We start from the raw sequence: 20,595 nt of genomic DNA, 5'->3' as shown, positions 1-20,595 counted from the left end.
AGTGACACATTCAAATTGCGCGCCTTCAAAATCGTATAGGCAAGCATTCACATCTAGTAGAAACGCATGAGTATCCAATAACCGGTTATATTTTTTTGCATAACCGATTGGAGTGCAATTAAATATTACAAAATGTCTCATTAGAAGTTCTATCTAATTGGGACTCAAGACTTTTCACACCAGCTCTAATGGATTTGTGTGCTCAAATGCCGTAAAACAAAATGTCAAATAAGAATAAATTCTTTTATCTAAGAAAACCTTTGTTTCTAGTAAGAAAACATTTGTGTGGCGGCATTTGAATGCTCCGCCAGCTCCTGTTGCTCCTCTTGGACACTCATTATGGTGGCGCTGCCATCACTCGACAACACCAATTGCTGCTGTTGTTGTTGCTCCTGGGTCGGCATATCGGGCGTCTGCTTCATAATGTGATTGTAAATGTTCTCGATGGTGGGTATCGTGTTTATGACGGTTGCAACTGCTGCTGCTGCAGCTGCCGCAGTTTGGACGGGTTGCAGCACTGTGGCAGCTTCGGTTTTGAGCAGCTGCTGCTGCATCTTGGGCTTCTTGCCAAAGGCAAAGCAGCCGCTCTGCTTCGTGGCCACCGGCGACAAGTTGTCCTTGTTCTTGGTGCTGTAAAAGAAATATATTGGCATGTAAATTAATGACATTTTAAATGCATTATAAATTTGTAAAAGAACTTAATTTAAAAACTTTACAAAATTTTCTAAAAATTAAAAATAATATTTTGTTCTAAACATATTTTAAAAGATGAATTTTAAGTTATCTTGATTAACATTAATTTTATATGTTGTAAAAGAACTCCTGCCGAATATTACGCTTTTATTAAGATCACTTTGCATTTCTAAAATTTTTATAATTTTAAGTTTGATTAATGTTTAGGCCAATCTTCAAACTTCGTGAGGAATCGGGACAATATTATTTTTTTCTGAACTTAAGTACATATGTGCTATCAAAATGTCAAAAATATTCTAAATATTTACTAAATAGTTTTAAATTTTTTTATATTTGTTTAAGGTAATGTTGTTTTAATCATTTTTAAAATATGTACATATGAGAATGTTTTATTTTGTGTTTTGTTTACTAACTTTTTTTTAGATGAGTTGCTTAAATTAAAGTTTCATTTGCCAATATTCTCAATATTTACGCTTTTCAAAATCACTATAAACAAAGCTCAAATTTAAAAAAAATTTATAATACAAATTTGAACTGCATTTTGTCTGCCTAAAACCCAAACCCAACAACCCAAACGTATAATATAAAATTTTAAATTATATTAGTGAAAACTATAAATTAAACGCAGTATAGCTAATCAGAATACTTCAATCTCTAGATTGTGATGACAACCAAAACAAAAAAAATGTTAGTCTCGATCTAAGTAATGAAAATAGAAACAATTAGAAACTATATATAGTTTCTTAGATACAAGCACGTAAATAGAAATACAGACGGAGAAGGCACAAAACCAATATATTAATACATTTTTCCACAAAATGCATGCCACACTTACAATGCCTTCAGTGCCTCCAGCTTGGGTATGTTGCGGTTGTAACTCTTGCCACCTCCAGCTGCCTCCTGGGCGGCCAACTCCTCGGGATGCGCCTTCTTCTTGTGCGTGCGACAATTGGAGCCATTGGCAAATGTGCGATCACAAAAGTCACAAGAGTACGGCTTCAGACCAGTGTGCAGGATGAGATGATTCTTCAGCGCCTTGGCACGTTTGAATTCTCGCCCACAATAATCACACTTGTGCTGCATTTGATCCGTGTGCACGAGACGATGACGATTCAACGTGGGACGCGAATTCAGTTGCATGCCGCACTCGGGACAAATGTACTTATGCGGATCATGCGTCTCCTTGTGATGCTTCAATCGACTGACGCTCTTGAAGCACTTTTTGCACACCTCGCACTCGTAGGGCGCATAGTCCGTATGGCTGAGCAGATGCTCCTTGAGCGCATTCAACGAATGCACCGCAATGCCGCATTGTTCACAGATCACTGGACGCGGACGCTCCTCTTGATGCATGTACTGGGCATGTGATTGTGCCGACGCATTCGTGGTGAACTTCTTGCCACAACTGGGGCAGGGATAGAGCTTGCGCTTGGGCATCGGCAGATGCTGTTGCATATGCCGCTGGAGCTGATAATGCGAGCGAAACATCTTGTCGCATTGTTCGCAAGGCAGCAGCTTCGATTCCCGCTCGCTCTTTGCGTGCTCTTGCCGCATGTGTCGCTGCAACGTTTGTGGCAAGGCGTAGCTGCGTGTGCACTCGCTGCACTGATGTGTTTTGGGGGCATCTTTGAGTTTGCCAGACTGCTGCTTGACGCTTGAGCTGCTCTCGTCGCTATCCGCGTTACTAAATGCCTCACAAAGATTCAACAGCAACTCAGTGCTGGCTTCTTCATATTCCTCTGCCGGCTCTTCGTCCTCTACTGCATCCTCTGCAGCATCTCTGCCTTCCTCCTCCTGCTCCAGATCTCCATCATTTAGCTCCAATTTATCCACGTTTCCTCTGCACGGCGTGAGCGGATTTTCCAACTCTAACGTCGCCTCCTCCAGCTCATTGAGCTTGGGCTTCTCTTCCACATAGTGCACCTCTGTCAACGTTTCGGTCTGCTCTTCCTGCTCCTGGTCTCTAGCAAACCAAACTTGGCGCGCAACTCCAGCAGATTAATGGATTCCTTGGCCGTGCTCTGCAGTATGCAATAAAGCTTTTGCACGCGCGTTATTCGTTCCGAGAAGTTTACCAGCGACGTGACCAGCGACAAGCACTCGCTGCAAATCATCTCCGGCAGTTCCTCGTTGCGTGTGATCTATAAAGCATCCCAATTTAGTAATCTTTTAATTCCTTTTTAATACAAACTCACATTAACCCAAAAGTATTTGCCAATTGCTGTGGCCAACGCCATGTCGCCAGGTGCTGTCTGTTCACTCTTGAGGAACACATTGATGTTACCCTCCACATCATTCTTAGCACAAAGTCGACACCATAAACGCCAATCGTCAATTTGTTGTTCGACGTTTGCTGGAGTCGCAATTTCATCAGTTTGCTGCTCCTGTTCATCAGTTGCCATGATTGCAGTGTTTAGTGCAATTGCTGTTGCTATTTAAGCATTTTCAGTTTGTTTCATTTGTCGCGGTAGACATTTGTATGCTTGTGATTAATTTAGTTACAAATGAAGAAAATTGGAAAACGCCAACAAAAACAATCTTGTGATTATCTTCTGCAACAGCTGTTCGCTGCGGTACTAATATCGATAGCATGCGAAATCAATAGCAACAGCTCGCTTTAACATCGCCAGATGCAATGCATTAACAGCATAGCTAGCATGGTACATTTTCTGGGTACACTGTTAAATTTCAGTTACTTCGGTACATTTATGAACCTCATTATTTATGACAAAAAATTTAAGCATTAATTCATAAAAACAATCTAGAGGTATATTAAATTATATTAATATTTAATGAATTTGAGACTTAAAATATTAGATTTGTGTGTTTACCAATTTAATAAAATATATATAACTTTTGCAACCATTTTCCTCCTTTTGCAATTAGTATTAATGCAGCGTAGTATATTTTGATTAACAGCCTTTGGTCACACTACTGATATGTATTTCAAAACAGCAAAGAGGATGATCGACTGTTTTATTTATTCTTATATCAATTTTATTGTAAAGTTTAATAGATCTGGTGAATATAATGGCTTAAAATTGAATTTTTATACGTAGCCAGCTCCATGCCATTCAATAATCTTCGTTACCAGGCTTCAATGAACTAGCCTCAGTTGATTACAGGGCATTTCGTAGTTGATCAGCATGTTAAGTTATTTCCTGAGTTTTGACATACATGTATATTGTGAAATACTGTAAACTAAGTTTGTTGCTTAGTTCCCAGTAAAGTCGGAATAATGTTTGAGGCACGTCTAGGCAGCACAACGCTGCTAAAAAAGATTGTTGATGCACTTCGAGAGATTCTCAGTCAGAGCACATTGGACTGCAGCGACTCTGGGATTCAAGTAAGCTAGAAAGTATCTTAAAGCACAATTATCTCAAATGTAAACAATATGTGTATCTTTTAGTTGCAAGCAATGGATAATTCACATGTTTCGCTCGTATCAATGTTGCTACAAAATGATTGCTTTGAGAAGTATCGCTGTGATCGCAATATCTCCTTGGGTCTGGATCTTAAATCTCTATCGAAGGTTCTAAAATGCGCCAGTGGAGACGATGCTGTCACTATCAGTGCCCCAGACAAAGCGGATAAAGTGCAGCTAAGCTTTGAGTCAGCTGGCAAGGAACGCACTGCTGATTACGAACTGCGTCTCTTGAACTTGGATCAAGAACATCTCGGCATTCCAGAAACGGATTACTCTTGTGTTGTCATCATGCCCGCAATTGAATTTGCCCGCATCTGCCGGGATATGACCAGCTTCAGCGAATCCGTAGTCATCGCCTGCTCTAAGGATGGCATCAAATTCTCGGCCAGCGGCGAAATGGGTTCGGCAAATATTAAATTATCGCAGACGTCCAAGGGGGATGTTGATCTCACTGTCGAGGAGCCAGTTACGCTTTCATTTGCCGGACGTTATTTATCAACTTTTACGCGGGCAACGCCGCTGTCGGAGAAGGTGAAGATTGGCATGGCGGCCGATGTTCCGCTTTTGGTGGAGTATCCCATTGAGGACTATGGATATATTCGATATTATTTGGCTCCCAAGGTGGATGATCCGGATGCTTAAGTGCAATATATTTTAACCCGAGTGCAATATTATTTTGTAATTTTTATTTTGTTAAACTATTTCTAGATTTACTATGATCCGAAAATATATTGATTACAATTTTAAAACAACCTTCTAACTCTACTCTATGTATCTATTATCTAAAATTTGGCTTATGTTTAAGAATACACAGTGTCTTATTTTAACTATAATTAAACATCTTACTATGGTTTTTTGTTTAATTTTTCTTTATTTCTTTTAAAATTACATTTTGCCAAACCAGTTTGGATGAAATTTCTTGTATTCTATGGATTCTATTGGTTTTCGAATTTCGATTACTTTCACCAACGGTTTTCGATAAATTGAATGAAATTCCATAAATGTATCAAGTTTCGATTACATTTTCACGGCCGCCGCCTCCCATCGATAATTGATGGTGGTCAGTCGATAATTGTCAGCTGTTTCGTGTGTTGTGGCTCGCCACTCAAGTACAAAATTTTTAATCAATATAAGAGTTAGGTAATAAGCTGAATTAAACAATGTTTAAATATCTGAAAAGACCACTGCTAATGGCAGCGCGTAGTACGGTGCGTTCGCTTAGCGGCAGCGCAGCAACAACATCGATAACGTCAAGTGGCGGCGGCTCATTGATTGAGGTCAACAAGGCATTAAATGGTTGGGAGCATAAACTGAAGGACGCCGGCGTCCGGGACACCGAGTTTAATCTAAAATGCATTGTGTCACATGTGCTGCAACGCAAGTTTGTAAGTATGATCTACAGTTATACTAAATTCATTCATTCACATCGATTTTCATAGAACACGGTGCCCGATGATTTTGCTCAACTCAAATTTAATGCCGAACAATTGGCGGATTTTGAGCGGTTTTGCGAGGCACGTTGTGCTCGCATGCCTCTGCAGCACATTATTGGCGAATGGGACTTCATGGACATCACCTTAAAAACAGCGCCAACTGTATTTATACCTCGCCCTGAAACTGAAGAATTCGTTCGCTTGGTTATTGAAAACTACAAGAATGTGAAGCATGTGGATATGCTCGAAGTGGGCTGCGGTTCAGGTGCCATGTCCTTGTCGATGTTGCATGCTCTGCCACAGGTGGATGCCACAGCCATTGAGCGCAGCAAAGCGGCCACAGCACTGGCTTGGGAGAATGCCAAACTGCTGGGACTTCACCAGCGCTTTAAAGTCCATAATCACACAATGGAAGAGGATAAATATATGCCGGAGGAGCTCAAAGACAAACAGTATGACTTGATTATATCTAATCCACCCTATGTGAAAACAGACGAGTTTCAATATCTGCATCCTGAGGTGGTCGTGTAAGTTACATAAATTATCCATTTATGATCAAGTCTATTAAAGAATTCATTTTAGATATGAGAATCTTAATGCCTTGGATGGTGGCTCAGACGGTCTGCGTGTGGCACGTCTAGTCTTTGAATTGGCCTGTCGCCACTTGCGACCAGGAGGCAAACTTTGGCTGGAGTTAGGCAACGAGCATCCGCCGCTGGTGAAGACTATAATGCATCTGCAGTATCAAGGACGTTTGACGTTTGTGGACAGCTATTTCGATCAATATAAACGCGAACGCTTTGTTCAATTGGAAAAGGTTTAAATTTAAATTAACTTATTTGACTCACTCGGACATGATTAATTGCAATTAAAATTAGTCGCATATGCATTTAGCTGTGATTTGACCCACAACACATTATTAATTGCCTTGGAGGCTATGTCACAAATATAAAGTATACGACTCGTATACCCTGCAGTATGCATTGCGTTTTATGCTCGCAATGTTGTCCCAATACATAATATTAATAATAAGGAGAATAATAAAACAACAAACTCTGACGGCAATTCGGCAATAATGTACTTAATTTTATTGGTTTTCATAATTCATTTCTATAAGCTGCAAAACAAATCCAGAAACGCGGTCACTACAACAACAACAATTAAATCAAGTGCTTTTTGTTTGTGTGTACAGTGGGACGTACTGAGTATTTCATGGCATTATTTTTGAATTTCATGCAATACTAAAATCAACTATGTATTTGACCATTATATTTATTAAATCCTTTCAACATGGATTAAATAAAGATTTGAGTATTTATATGTGAAATGAAATATATCAAAATTGTTATATTTAAACTTTATCTATTCAAAAAGTAATTGGTAAAGTATTTTCATTTTGTATTATTATATATCATATGTATAATAACAAAATACAAGAACGGCATACCGCTTCATTTACACACTAAAAAATATTTTAATTTTCAACTAATTCCTTTACTTATTTATTAAAGCTTTAATAAACTAGTGAAGGAAATAATTGAAAAATAGTTCGCTATGATAACACTAAAGTCTAAAATTACATTGCATACCCATTATATCAAACATAACAATATATTAAATTTTAAGGCATTGCAAGTTGCTCTATTAAAAGTAAACCTTAATTAATTTAAGTGCCTACCATTTTGTCCTTGAAATGTATTGTGACACTAGATAGCCAAAAATTAAATAAAATTGAAAAAATAATTCAATTAAAAACTGATTATTGTTAACCAATATAAAATATTTATTAAAATATTTAAAATTAAAAAAGTATGTATTTCTATAATAATAATAAACCAAGATTTTATTAAAATAAATATATTATCTGCTATATATAAAAAACTGTTCATATTTTCATAGTGTTGAGACCACTGTGCGTTACCCCCTTGTTGCTCATTTCTGTAAAGAGTGGGTTTTTTTTGTGATTTTAGCATTTTATCAATCGGGGCAGCTGCTGGTTAGCTCTAAAATATTAGAGAGTCATTAACAAGCGAGGCATTCAACACGGGTCCCGTTGTCATATTTGGCACAACACTTTTTCTTTCAAACGCGTGAAGAGCGTAAGAGGGCAGCGGAGAGGTGCGAAGAGAGGAGAAGGAAGTGTGCTTGGTGCGCACATGTTGAGCGTGGCTGCAGCAGCCTGGGCACACTTGTCGCTCATTAATAAAAGTTTGCCGAGCAGCAAGCTCCACACACACACACACACACATATACAAATACATTCACTCAGAATATCCATTATTTTTCGCAGGTATAGAGACATTGACCAACAGCCGAGGCAGCGACTGCGATTGCGACAGCGACAGCGACAACAACAACGACAGAAGCAGTGGCAGGCAGTAGCCAAAACAGCAGTCAAAGCAGCGTGCAAAGCAGCAGCAACAGCAGCAGTAACAAAAGCCACCCACGCTGTTAACTCTGCTCAACTGTAAACATTCCAATGAGCCGAAGCTTTCACTCAACGTTGAGCCAGCATCCAGCATCCAGCGAGAGAGAAGAGATGAGTCGCATGCGTAGGCGAGCGAACGATAGAGAGAGACAACGAGCACGAGATGCCGAGTGAGTTTTGTTTTTGTTTTCGTTTAACATAGTCTGATTGTGGGATCCATCTTCGTGTGTTGGAAGCAGCAGCAGCAGCAGCAGCTTTGCTGTGTGTAGATTGTGACTGCTTGGTTTTCCTGACTCTGATGTTACTCTGGTCCATGGTCGTGTGAAAAGCTGTGTTGAGCGCATTAAGTCGTTAGGGTACAACCAGATAGGACGCACTTTTTCCGCAAGCTGCCGCGTTTGTTCTAGGCGCTCGTCTCTCTGTGAAACGTCTCCAAACAGTGCCCAACAGTTTGTGCACAAAGAATGTTCCAAAAATTTCAATTATAATTAACTACGAAATATGCAATAATAAATTTTACAACAATCACACAAAAATAAAACATCTCGCAGAGCTTGCAACAATATCAAGAAATACGTGAGTGCCTCGTGCTCCCCTCTCTCGTACCGACGACAACAGCTGCCCCCTCGCAATACAAAAAAAAAAAAAAAAAAGAAAAAAAAAAATACGAAAAGAAACACAACAATAAACTTCTCTATTGCCTTTTTGGCGTCTCCCGCGCGCGCTCGTGTGTGTGTGTAAGTGTATGCGTGAATGTGTGTATGCGTTTCTCTCTATCAGTGCGTGCGTGTGTCTGTGTAAACGAGTGTATGTGTGTGTGTGGCCAAACTTAATCTCAAGTGTGTTCACAATAACAACAACTACATCAAGAGCAACAACCAGCAACAGCAGTTTTTAATTGCTTCACGAAATAAATTTAAACAACTTTGCACGTGCATTAAACCAACCAATTAAAATGTATTCTTAATCAAATTTCGAAGGTAAACAACATGCAAAAAATTATTACCACAACTTAAATGCACACACATCCACTACCATACAATTTGTTGTTGATGCACCAAAGCTGCAGTTTGGCAAATTGCGGTTTCCCCCATTTTTGGCTTTGGTGCAACAGCTTAAAAGTATGCTATGATTTTTTTTCTGCTTGATTTTCGTGCAAAATTGTTGCGCTTCTCGTTAAATCGAATGCAGAGGGAAAGCACTTTGAGAACAAATTATTATTGATCTGTGTTGTTAAAATCTTTTAAATTGAGTTATTTTGCATTCAAGCTTTTAAGCCAAATTATTTTTCTTTGCTCCAACAAAATCGAAATTAATTGAATAAAATGTTGCTGAACAGTTTCAAAAAGTTAATATTGTGTTACTAGTTTCAGTTGGTTATCAATTTTAATTGAGTAACTTTCTTTTGTCATATTTTTGCGCATCTGCATTGTGAGTTTAAATAAGATTTCATATGTGAATTGTGATATTTTTGAATAATTTTTTGGTGGCATTCAGTAGCTGAGTTCACACAAGTTTTATTCGCTAATATACAAATATGAAAAAAAAAAGAATTTTATTTGGTATTCATATAAAAGATGATAAAGATTCTGTTGAATAGATGAAATTTAAAATGTGAAAATAATACCTTTTATTCAAAATACGCAGTGCAAATGAATCGTAAAACAATTAAAAACTTTAAATGCTTTTCGGTATTTGGATTCCTAAAGTAGTTGTTAAATGAAATTCATACGAACAGTTTGAAATAGTTCAAATTTTCGTGTCAGATATTTTGCTCATAACTGTTGCGCTTGTCAGTTAACAAATTATTGCAGAGTCAAGCTGCTGTTAGTGGTATTTTGCTGGCTAAGTGATGAGGACGTCCTGCTGTTCACACGTCGTATGCGCAATATTTCCGTCTGGCAAGTTGCCCCATGTATTATTATTGTTTATTGTCTATTTATGCATATGTTATTGAGCTTGATTGGCAGGCGAATTAAAACGTTTTCTATTTAATGTATTTGCATTTAAAATAATATTTCAATAGAAATACTCTCAAATAATTGTCCACAGGGTACGTCTGAGTCGCGTTGTTCTCATTTAATTCGTTCATTTCTTTTCTCTTTTTTGCTGTTTTGCTGTGTTCCGCCTGCTGCTGCGATAATTAAAATTTAATTATACACAACTTTAAATTGCAATTTCATTGTGTCGAGATTTCAATGTTCGCACATAAATTGCACTTTTGTGGTTTCTGCTCTGGGCCACAAAATTTTTGAAGGGCCAACAAAATGTTACTCTAGCTACTCTCTGCGTTGACTGCTGCTGTCCTCGGTGAGGTTTGGGGGCAATTTCGAGTTGCCTGGCATCGCATCGCATCGAAGTGGATGGGTTGGGTTGAGTTGGGTTTTTTGCTGTTGTTGGTTCCGGGGTCCACATGCAATTAACTTTTGCACTGCTATCAATCAGTTGTGAGTCGCATGTGGAAAAACTTTTATGCTGACCACACCCCCCAATCATCCGCCTTCACACACACAGCTCTTATCATTCAATTTGGTGCCGAAAAAAAGTATACAAAAATGAAAATGCTTAAGAAAACTTTTGCGCCAAACTAACAACCGACTGACTGACTAAGGCGTGGTCGAGAAGTGGGCGTTCATCTATGTGTGGGTGTTCGAGTATGTAAGCTTTCTACATATTCGTTAGTGTTGTATTTCGGTGTCCTAGTTGTGCAAACCCGCAGATTCCTTTTCCATCAATCATTTTTCCTTGACGACACCGTCGCGTCGCCTTGCCCCAAGTTCACATTACAGTCGACAGTTTTCGTTGCTTTGGCAATTGTTATTGTCATTTAATTGGTTTATCCGTCGTATCGTATGTAGCTGCTAAATTTTAACTTTTTACGAAAATAGTCAACCAAATAATTGACAATGATTTGCAATTAAAAGTTGCATTCTTAAAGTGACTAGCAATTTTCGAAGGCCTAATAAAAATTCTAATCAAACTCGAACGAAACTTAATTAAATTTTAATTAAAATGTTTGATGGAAACCAAAAATAAAATGTTGTCAATAGGTTTTCAATTTATTTCTCTCCAGCGTATATAATAAATATTTGCTACATTTTCGACAACTCGTTGATTACCAAATGGGAAAGCTACATACAAGTGTGTGTTCTTTGAGGATTTTTATCCGATCAGCAATCATGAATACATAAATGATATCATAAGTACCAACTCTATGACTTTATTAAAATTAAATTAAATAAAAGAAATTTGCTCGAATTGTCTTATTCTCATTTCATTACTTTTGAATGATGAGGATATTTTAAATAAAATTATAAAAAAATTTGATTTGACTTTTCAATTAACAAATTGTATTCAACGGTTTATTTTGAATACTTTTGTCATATTTCAGATTTTGTTATTTAATTTACCATTTTTTTTAAATTTATTTTTTAATCTGCTGTTATTATAATGTTATTTTATTTAAATATTTTTGACAACTCTTTGAAAATATTAAAATTTAATTCAATTACAAATTTGCTTGTCTACTTAGTTAAGAAATTTGTGTCCAATACTTTTGTATTGTATTTGCTCGGCTATTTCCTAATTCGATTCTATTTTTTATTTTACTTTTTTTAATATTAATTATGTATATAGTTTTTCTTCGTAACTGTGACTTATCGAGTCAATACATTTTTTATGTTTTAGGTTCTACAAAATGTGTACTAAAATAATAAGAAAAATATAAATTAAAAAGCGAATAATATGAAATGAAAATGATTAAGCTACAAGGTAATTTTAGAATTTTCCTATGCGAATCTAAGCTTTATACAGTTTTTTTTTTTGCAATGGCGACTTTTGCGAAACGCCTTCAAACTCTTCGGTTCATATTTCGTCCTCTTGTCCGCAAAGTATTTTCTTTCATGGCACAAGCAAAGGTCGTTAAGGTTAACAATTTGCCAATTGTTGTTCTCCCAAAAATGAGCTGTAGTGCAAAAAAAAAAAAATAGGAAAATGAAAAGGTTTTCAGGCCTTGCCAAATTGAGAGCAATTTACGAAATTCGACTTGGACAAACAAAATGTAGATGTTTAATTGAATAAAGTGCACAAATTGAATTTGATAAATAATTTGGGAATAAATTGAAGTGCTGCAGCAAAAAGAAATGTAAATGCTTGCGTTATTTTTAGATGGATTCTTTTATTTTTGTTTTATTGATTATGGCAGAAAGTGTAATCTCGTGTATTGGCAATTGATTGTTTTTAGCAGATTGCAGCTGTGTGCAGTTTCCATTAAGGTTTTTCCTTTACTTTCAATCTTCCATCTTCCATTTACCATTTACCATTTGCCATGTTCTTCTCATCTTCTTCAACTACTCCTTGTCACTGTCATCTATCAGTGTCCAGTTCAGTTCGGTTCAGTTGGGTTCAGCAGCAGCAGCAGCATCAGCAGCAGGAACAACAACGCAAATAAGAAGAATAACAGCCAGGAGCGTTTCACCTGCTACTGAACAAATAATAAACACACGCACACACACATATGCACATACACGCATACACACGTACGGTTAAGAGCAGTCTGTAGACCTGCCCCAGTTGTCATTCTGCTTAACCTATCTTCATTAAAATCAGTCCGGTCCGAAGTTATTACCAACATTGCTCACTGTTTCGGGTCTCCCATTGTTGTTGTCCTTGTTGTTGCTGTTGTTGTTGTTGTCGCGTCCTGCCTGGCTGATAAGCGACAGTGTAGACATCATAAAAACTTTTATGTATGTGTATGTGTGTTTCTCTCTGTATGTATGTATGTGTATCTAACGTAGCTAAATGCTAAAACACAAATTGAAAGCACAAAACACCAATACACATGAAGTCGTCTAAATTGCTCCACTTTATATGTATATATATATATATATGTATATATAGAGCATTCGACTGTGCATGCGTAAGTGTGCGTGTCTCTGTGTCAGTGTATTTGGGAGAGAGAATTGTGCCCCAAACCTTGCCAAAGCCGCCCTCATATTGCCGCGCGTTCTGTGTATCCAAAACACTTAAACATAAACACGTTGTCTGTGCAACTGACTGAGCCACTGCGTATCTGTGTGTGTGTGTGCGAGTGTATCGGTGTATTGGTGTATGGGTGTGCGTCCTGTTCGTCCTTTTTCTTGCGTCTACGCACAATATGTTTCGTCTTTAACCCAGCCAAAAAGCTTCGCCCCAAACCTTGCGCTCAACTCGCTGGCTGCCTGACTGACTCCCTCCCCCCCACTCTTCTCACCCCTCTCTCTTTGCTTTGCTCACCCCTCTCTTCACCTCAGAGCACACAAACATTCTCGTTTCTCGTTGCTCTGTGGAAGTTTTAATGTGATTTTTCGTATTAATTTCGACATCGTCATCGTTCCTTCTTTTGCTCAACAGCATCTTTTCCTTTTTGCTTCTGCTTTTGCTTTGGTTTTTCCTTTCTTTTTTCTTATTTTTGGTTGCTTTTGCCATTTTCTATTTTTCCTTACGCACTTTTATTGCTCGTCCTGTGTTTCGTCTCTATTTGATTTTAACAACTTTGCCTCGTCGCCAGCATCGAATTTTTGTTGAGCTGGCGCTTTTTTTTGTTTTTTCCTTTTTGGCCAACAACTGTTTCAACCTTTTCTCGCTTGCTTGGTTCAGTTCTCCTTCCTTCGCGGTGCTCCGCTCAAGTTTATGTTCATCATACGAAAAACGCGACTTTGTTGCACTAAACGTAACTTGGCGATTTACTACATTTTTGGTTGCCCGCAAAAAGACACGAGGGAAGGGGGCGCAAGAACGGATGAGCTTCAGATTTGATAGCAGAGGTAGGCAGAGACAGCGACAGAGACAAACGGAGAGACACAGTGTCAGACAGCTAGACAGACAGTTAGTTGTTACCTTTGGCTCTATCAAAGTCTCATAGCAGCTACATAAATGTAACTCAAGTCTCTTGGGATATGGCAGACACACACAGAGAGAGAGAGAGAAAGAGAGAGAGTTGAGGTAGTAAGCAAGGCAGCTCAAAAAAAACTAGTGTTTCAGCAAAAGACTGCAATTTGTATGCTCTTTCAAAAGAAGTTCTTCTTTTTTTGTTTAACCACAAAAGGATTGCTTTGTTACGCTGCCTGTTGCAACTTCAAAGAGAAATCTGCTTGCACAAAACTGTTTTTACTACTCAACTGAAGTTTATAGTTCTTGAATTTTATTTACAATCAAAGCAGATGAGACGCTTTATTGTTCGCCAATTAATGATGAGTTTTCAAGTATTTTGTTGTTTATGCGAGAAATGTTGTTAAAGGATTGGCAGACAGTCAAAGTTAGTGCAAATAATTTGAGTGCGTGCAATGAGCAAAGACTCAAAATAATCGTTTTATAATATTTGATAATAGCAGTTGGAATTGTAACTTAAATTATAATTAGAGGAAATGCTTCTACAAATAAAAAATTTGTTGTTCGAGAAAATTAATAATATTTTGCCAACACTAATTTGAATTCTCCTTACTGAGCATTATTAATAATCACATAATTTGCTTAATAAATTTGTAATACCAACTTTTAATTTACATTATTTGCAACTCAGATTCAAATTTACTGTAGTAGGTAATTAAATACAAATATGTATTTGTAATTTAACGTTTGCCATTTTCTCTGATTATAACAAATTAAATGATTGCTTAAGCTAAATATTTGTTTCATCTATAAAAACATATTTAAAATAAAAAAAAATTGTACGTCTTTTAATTTTGTTTCATTTCATCTAATATTTTTCTGCTATTATAGATTTTTAAATAGCTTACCGTTTTATTTATTTATTTTTACAAAGCTTAGTTCATATTACATTTATTAGTGCTGACTGCTTTGGGCCTTGACAGGCTCAGCATTTTATTTATAAGCCTGCATCAAGACATCATATTTTTCAAAAAAATTATTAATTTATTTAGAGTTGTATTACCCGAATAAAACGATAATTTTATTAACTTAAGTAGGTAATAAATTGAACGAAATTTAATCTCATTTACAAAGCAGAAGCAATTCTTTCTGCGTTGGGTAAAACTTGGAAAATCAATTGCTAAAAACTGTTCTTTTTTGCAATCAACTTTGAACCAGGCAAATGTCAAGTAGCAGCCGCAGCAGTGGCAACGACAGAGGCAGTGGCAAATAGCAACAGCGGCAACAGCAGCAGTGGCTGTGGTAGTGACAGCTTCCACAGTTGTTGCTTCAACATGTGGCAAACATCAGTCGATGGTTGCTGGAGCCTAAGCTTACATCCATCATTGGTGCTCTGGTCGCTCTGTTGTTGATGCACGATTCGTGCCACAGGACACGTACCCCACCATGTGCTGCTTGTTGTTCTTGTTGTTTTTTTTTTTTTTTTATGACCACGCAATGTGGCAGGCAGGAAAATAGGCGAGGCAAGGCATCGAATCGAGGGGCATTGTTAGGTGGTACGATTGAAATTGTGTAGAAAAAGTTTTTAATTGCTCATTATGTTTGATTAGGGTTGTTGCTGCACTTACCGCAAAGTGTTGCACGCTTGGTTAACAGATTTTCATTAGTGAGGAGATCAAAAGCCTTTCTAATCAGCAGTCAAAGTCGAAGCTGAAGCCTGAAGCCAAAAGTGAAAGCAAACAAGTTGCAAATATTTTTTGCAAATCTTTTGTTGTCAGTATGTGTGTGTGTGTGTGTGTGTGCGTGTGGGAATTGGAACACATAGCCATGGCAACGACAGCATGTGGCATGTAGAAAGTTGTGCTCATATTTCGATATCATGCGCCAGCCATAAAACACTTATGGGACAATTTCTGCTTTTGTGCGCAGATTTATGACAATTGCCAGTCAAGGGTTAATTAAATATGTATTATTTCTCTAAGCATGCGGCATTCTTGCAAGAATCTTTTAAACAAAATTTACCAATCGCAATTGCTTATACATAAATATTTTGTATGTGTCGCCAAAAGCTTTTGGACTCCCCCCGTACAACGACTGCAACAAAGAAAAAACAAGAATGAAAATGAAAATGAAAAAAAAAGGTACACATAACTTGTCTGTTATCCTGACTGGCTGGCTGGCGTTTGCAACAATTGGCAGTCTCAGGGTTTCGTTCTCGTCCTCGTCGTCGTCGTTGTCGTTATCCTTCGCTTCCAAGTGTAAACAGTTCGTTCGTTTTGAGCCGTCCTGCGCCTTCCAAGCGCTCGACATTATTTTTCCACTCACTCAAGCTGACAACAAAAACAAAAAACAACACATTGCACTCGGCTCCGCAAAAAATGTGCTCAAATTTTCCATCAATGGACGCTGGGTTCTCTGAACTGATAACAGACAGCCAGACGCAAACACACACACACAATCACAAGCACTTCTAGCTGTCTATATTAACAACACAAGTGATAACATGAGATGCGAGAGAGCGAGAGAGAGAGCTCTCGAGTTTCGGTTTTCAGCTATTTATCGCTTAATATTTGATAAGATGGCTATCAAAATCATTCATCTACATATAGTTTGAATACCCCATCTTTTAAGAAGTCGATTATTGCAGGGTATCGCTAGGCGTAACAGCGCGGAAAACGTTTGATAACGCCACGCATAGTACAAAAGCCTCTCTACTCTTTATGTGAACTGCATAAGCCAAAGGCAAAGACGGAAATAAAAAGGGCAGCCAGAAGACAAGACAATGAAATTCTCATAAATAACAACGCTCTCTCTCTCTCTCAGACAACAACAATAACAAACACTGGCAATGTCCAACCAGCCGAGTGATTTCCTTTTTTTCTTTACTCCTTTCTGATTTTTCTTCTCCTTTATTTTCTTCTTTTTTTTTTTTTGGTCAGTAGCTCAACTCTTTTTGTCATTTTTATGCCCCCAAAAGGGTATTTAGAGAGGGTATATTAAGTATTGTGTACATACTAAAGGAGACAACAATAGTGAAAACTGAAACCTGACCCTCGGGTAGCTGTTAAAGCGATAGAATTCATTTCATCGTCGGCATCACATTGCAATCGTTCATTTCAATTTCGATAGTTATCGTTAGCATGTTGAACAAATGAGAATGCATTAAATGTGATGGGAGTTGTAAAGTTACTATCGATTATTACTATTGGATTTTAATTTTCGGTTTAACTGTTGCTTTTTCAGTACAATGAAATATTGTTTTTATTACTTTCATATTTTATGTATGAGTACTTTTTAATATCGAATTTGCCTTACTTCTTATCGCATAATCTCTTCTATTTGAACATATTTTCCATTATTATTATCGACTCTTTCTGTTCAATAAAATGTTTATTCTTTATTATATTGTTTTCATATTTCAAAGAACGCAATCAAAATGTTTTATATTTAATAATATGGGTATAATCGAAAAATATATTACTATCATTAGTACTCTCGTTTTTTTTAAGTTGTTATCGTGTAATATCTTCTACTAGATCTTTCTTTTTTTTTGTTTCCAATTAATTGACTATTCCATGTATATTCTCCCAACCTCAGTTTTTTCTTTTTATCAGTATCGTTAAACTCATTAAGTATCCCTAAAATCAATGAATATTTACCAATAACATAGATATTTAAATTTCTTTTTCATATACAAGGGTATAATCTCGTCTGCCATTTAGCCTCATCTCATTTAGTGTTTTTGTTATCCTTTTCTTGATTTTTTTTTGATGGTTCTCATAACGGAAATTTCAATAGCTGCTGCTTAAAGTGACTTTTGTTCAACTTTGTGCTCAGCTATCCAAACACTGAGTACTCATAGTTATCAATGGCCTCTGTGCTGTGGCGGGGGACGGGTGCACATTAAACTAATGTTTAGTTGCTTTCGTTACAGTTTTTGAGTGTCGACCCTCGAAACTTTGTCAGTAAATCGTGGCACGTGATGGGCATGAGCTTGGGCGTGACAAGGCAAATTGCTTTTTGTATTGAATTGAATTTTATGGGCTGTGACAGTTTGTGAGTGTCGCAATTGTAAATGCTTCAAGATATTTTCTTTTCTTTTTTTGTTGCTCTTTTTGCTGAACTTGGATTTGATATGATAAAAGTTGTGTTAAGGCGAATACGCATTGATTTACTAGAGCAACATAAAATACTAATCGTTTTTTAAATAGATAAAGTTCAGACATTTTTTCTTACTTAGATTTTCATTTCATACTCGATATGAAGTCATTGGATCTGTTCCAGTTAAGTGTTCACAAACTATTAAATACTATTCCATTGTATCAACTGTACGACAATTGATTGGCATTGGGGAATGGCTTTGCATTGAGATCTCTTGCAGACAATGCAACTGGTAAACAAATTTATTTTCATTGTGTGGACAGATAGAACATTATGTGTGTCCAGCTCCTTTGTGCAACTGTTTTACCAGTTATGATGTCGAAGGGAACAAATATAATCAGTTTACCTGACTTTTGGCTTCAATTGATTCCAAGCAGAGCTTTAAAAACAACTATCATTAAAAGTGACTTATGTAGTATCGTATTTATAGTCGCTATTCATAGGGTAAAAGAATATTATAACTGTATAAGTTATTTAAGAAATAGTTTTGTATGTACAAAATCGGAAAGTGTCTTTGTTGCTATCATTGACAATATGTTCGTACATCAATATACCAAATATAGTATATGGCATATGTTTTATGGTATATTTAAAAATGAATACCACATTCTTCTGCCTTTACTCAAAATGTGTGGCGGGTATCTCAAAGTCGAGACCACTCAACTGAACCTTTCTTACTTGTTTTAAATTATACCTTTAAAATCAAGAATTATTCATTAAATTATACTCCAATTTTATTTAATATTATTTGGAGATAGCATTCCCTTGGTCATCTGCAACTGCAACACAATTCGATAATTATTATTAATTAAATAATCAATAAGCTTATTAATTATTCCACATGGAGCATGTCAAGTCATTTCCTTATTAACACATTTATATTATTACAATTTATGCCCATTTATTAACGCAACTTGTTTACGACTTTTCATGCACTTTCTGAGCAACTGCAAATATTCATTTGTCCATTAAAATTATCTGTATTGAGAAATATTGATATTCACTGCATTAAACTCCTATTTATGCGACAATCGCCAACATTAAGTTCTTCTCTTTGATATGAATTGTTTAACACGTATTACTACTTTCGTTTTCACAATGATTGCATTCCATTTTGTAATTAAAAGTTTGTTGAATTATATACAAAATACTCATGCAATTTTCTCTTTCTCTTTTATTCTCTCTTTCTCTCTTTTTAATGCCACATATAGCTAAAATGCAATTATGCGAACAATTTAAATAAGGATATTTTATAAAAATCGAATCGTTCGGCACATAATAAATAAGTAAAATCGACATGCAAATATTTAAATACATATGAAATGCAACAATAAAAGAAAAATAAAGACAAAAGAAATCTTTAAAATCCATACAATAACAAAGTGTTCATAATTATTAAAACAAATGTAGTTAAACGTAAAAACAAAATCGAAAAATAAAATCTAAACAAAAAACCCAGAATATGATAAATACAAATTGCCAGCTTAAATTGCATCTGTATCTTTATATCTTTATCTCTGTACATGTATTTGTATCTGCATCTATACAACACTAAACAACGCTAATAAACAAAAATGCAAACTCAATTTCGCCCCAATCCAAAATCAAAAAAATACCAAATCGATCCAATCAATCAGCCAACCAAGCAGCCAATCAAGCGCCCAATCATCAATTGCAACTGCCATTCAATCATTCAACAACAACAACAAAACAACAACAACAAAAACACCAGCACACACAACAAATGGCAATAATAAATATAATTTAAATGCTCATTATTAAATGCAACTTATAAATTACGCAAAATAAAACGAGTTTAAACAGAGAAAAATAAACTTAAACAAAAAGGAAACGAAGCAAAACAAAAATAAAAACAAGCTAACTAAAAAACAAAGCGATAAAAATTATTCATTTTTAATTAATTATGGAACATTCATCAACAATATTTTTGTTGTGTTTGTTCCATTGCCAAAACGAAAAGGCCGCCGCTTGCTTGCAGCTGCAGCCACAGCAACATCAACGACCACTAGGCAAATTAACACTGCAACAAGAGAAGCAACACACCCAACTGCAACAACAACAACAACAACAACCACAGCAACAAGAAGAAGAACAACCACAACCAAAACAACAACTGCAGCTACAACGTCACTCAACGCATTTGCTGGGTAAGTGCCACTGAACAACTGAACAAAGAAGAAAAACAAAAAAAAAACAAACAGCTGCCACATGCGAATTTCCAGCAAATCCAACAAATTTTGCAAATTAACAAAAATTTTCAAATTAAATTTTCACACAATTTTCGGTACAGTCAACTTTCATTTCAATTCAGCAGCCACAGAAAAAAAGCGTACACGAAAAACCACGCACTCAATTATGGTTGAGCGATAACAGCATTTGTATACTCTTTGCATTTAAAAAGGAATAAAATATACGAGTAGTTACCAGTTTTGATCTTTTCCATCAGTTGATAGTAAAATTTAGTTTATAGTTGATTTATGTGCAAGTTAATTGCACATCAACTTTGAAATGTTACGCTTCAAAAGCGATTTATGTGGTGTCAAGTCATCAAATGAATTACGTAC

General features: G+C 36.4%; 4 protein-coding genes across 19 annotated transcripts in view; 3 read left to right on the top strand and 1 right to left on the bottom strand.

Annotated features, from left to right (window-relative positions):
* Positions 1-256: 256 nt before the first annotated feature.
* On the bottom strand, positions 257-3,424 carry LOC117564095 (zinc finger protein weckle). The gene is given in 4 exon segments (XM_034242743.2): positions 257-630; positions 1,529-2,652; positions 2,655-2,834; positions 2,889-3,424. Coding segments are annotated over 4 exon segments (1,875 nt in total). The 5' UTR covers positions 3,096-3,424; the 3' UTR covers positions 257-266.
* A 455-nt stretch (positions 3,425-3,879) lies between these two features.
* On the top strand, positions 3,880-4,869 carry LOC117564252 (proliferating cell nuclear antigen 2). The gene is made up of 2 exons (XM_034242956.2): positions 3,880-4,039; positions 4,103-4,869. The coding sequence occupies exons 1-2, from the start codon at positions 3,932-3,934 to the stop codon at positions 4,760-4,762; spliced, it is 768 nt and encodes a 255-aa protein (XP_034098847.1). The 5' UTR covers positions 3,880-3,931; the 3' UTR covers positions 4,763-4,869.
* Positions 4,870-5,181: 312 nt separating this feature from the next.
* LOC117564249 (MTRF1L release factor glutamine methyltransferase) lies at positions 5,182-6,618 on the top strand. The gene is made up of 3 exons (XM_034242953.2): positions 5,182-5,505; positions 5,560-6,080; positions 6,136-6,618. Exons 1-3 carry the CDS (start codon positions 5,281-5,283, stop codon positions 6,374-6,376), a joined length of 987 nt encoding a protein of 328 aa, XP_034098844.1. The 5' UTR covers positions 5,182-5,280; the 3' UTR covers positions 6,377-6,618.
* A 1,654-nt stretch (positions 6,619-8,272) lies between these two features.
* LOC117564246 (neuronal acetylcholine receptor subunit alpha-7) overlaps positions 8,273-20,595 on the top strand; it is a 128,444-nt gene continuing 116,121 nt past the window's right edge. For 13 of the 16 annotated variants that reach the window (XR_007954657.1, XM_052003182.1, XM_052003180.1 and 10 more), the window contains exons 1-2: positions 8,624-8,961; positions 19,222-20,178. The gene's annotated coding sequence lies outside the window, so the exon portion shown is untranslated. Of the gene's footprint in view, positions 8,558-8,623; positions 8,962-19,221; positions 20,179-20,595 lie in introns of those variants that run through there. The other 3 variants (XM_052003173.1, XM_034242940.2, XM_052003174.1) reach the window with 3 other exon arrangements.

The sequence above is a fragment of the Drosophila albomicans genome, chromosome 2L, assembly GCF_009650485.2.
Source record: "Drosophila albomicans strain 15112-1751.03 chromosome 2L, ASM965048v2, whole genome shotgun sequence".
NCBI classification, from domain to species: Eukaryota; Metazoa; Arthropoda; class Insecta; order Diptera; family Drosophilidae; genus Drosophila; species Drosophila albomicans.
The sequence above is the reverse complement of the archived record's forward strand: the minus strand, read 5'-3'. Positions and strand labels throughout refer to the sequence as shown.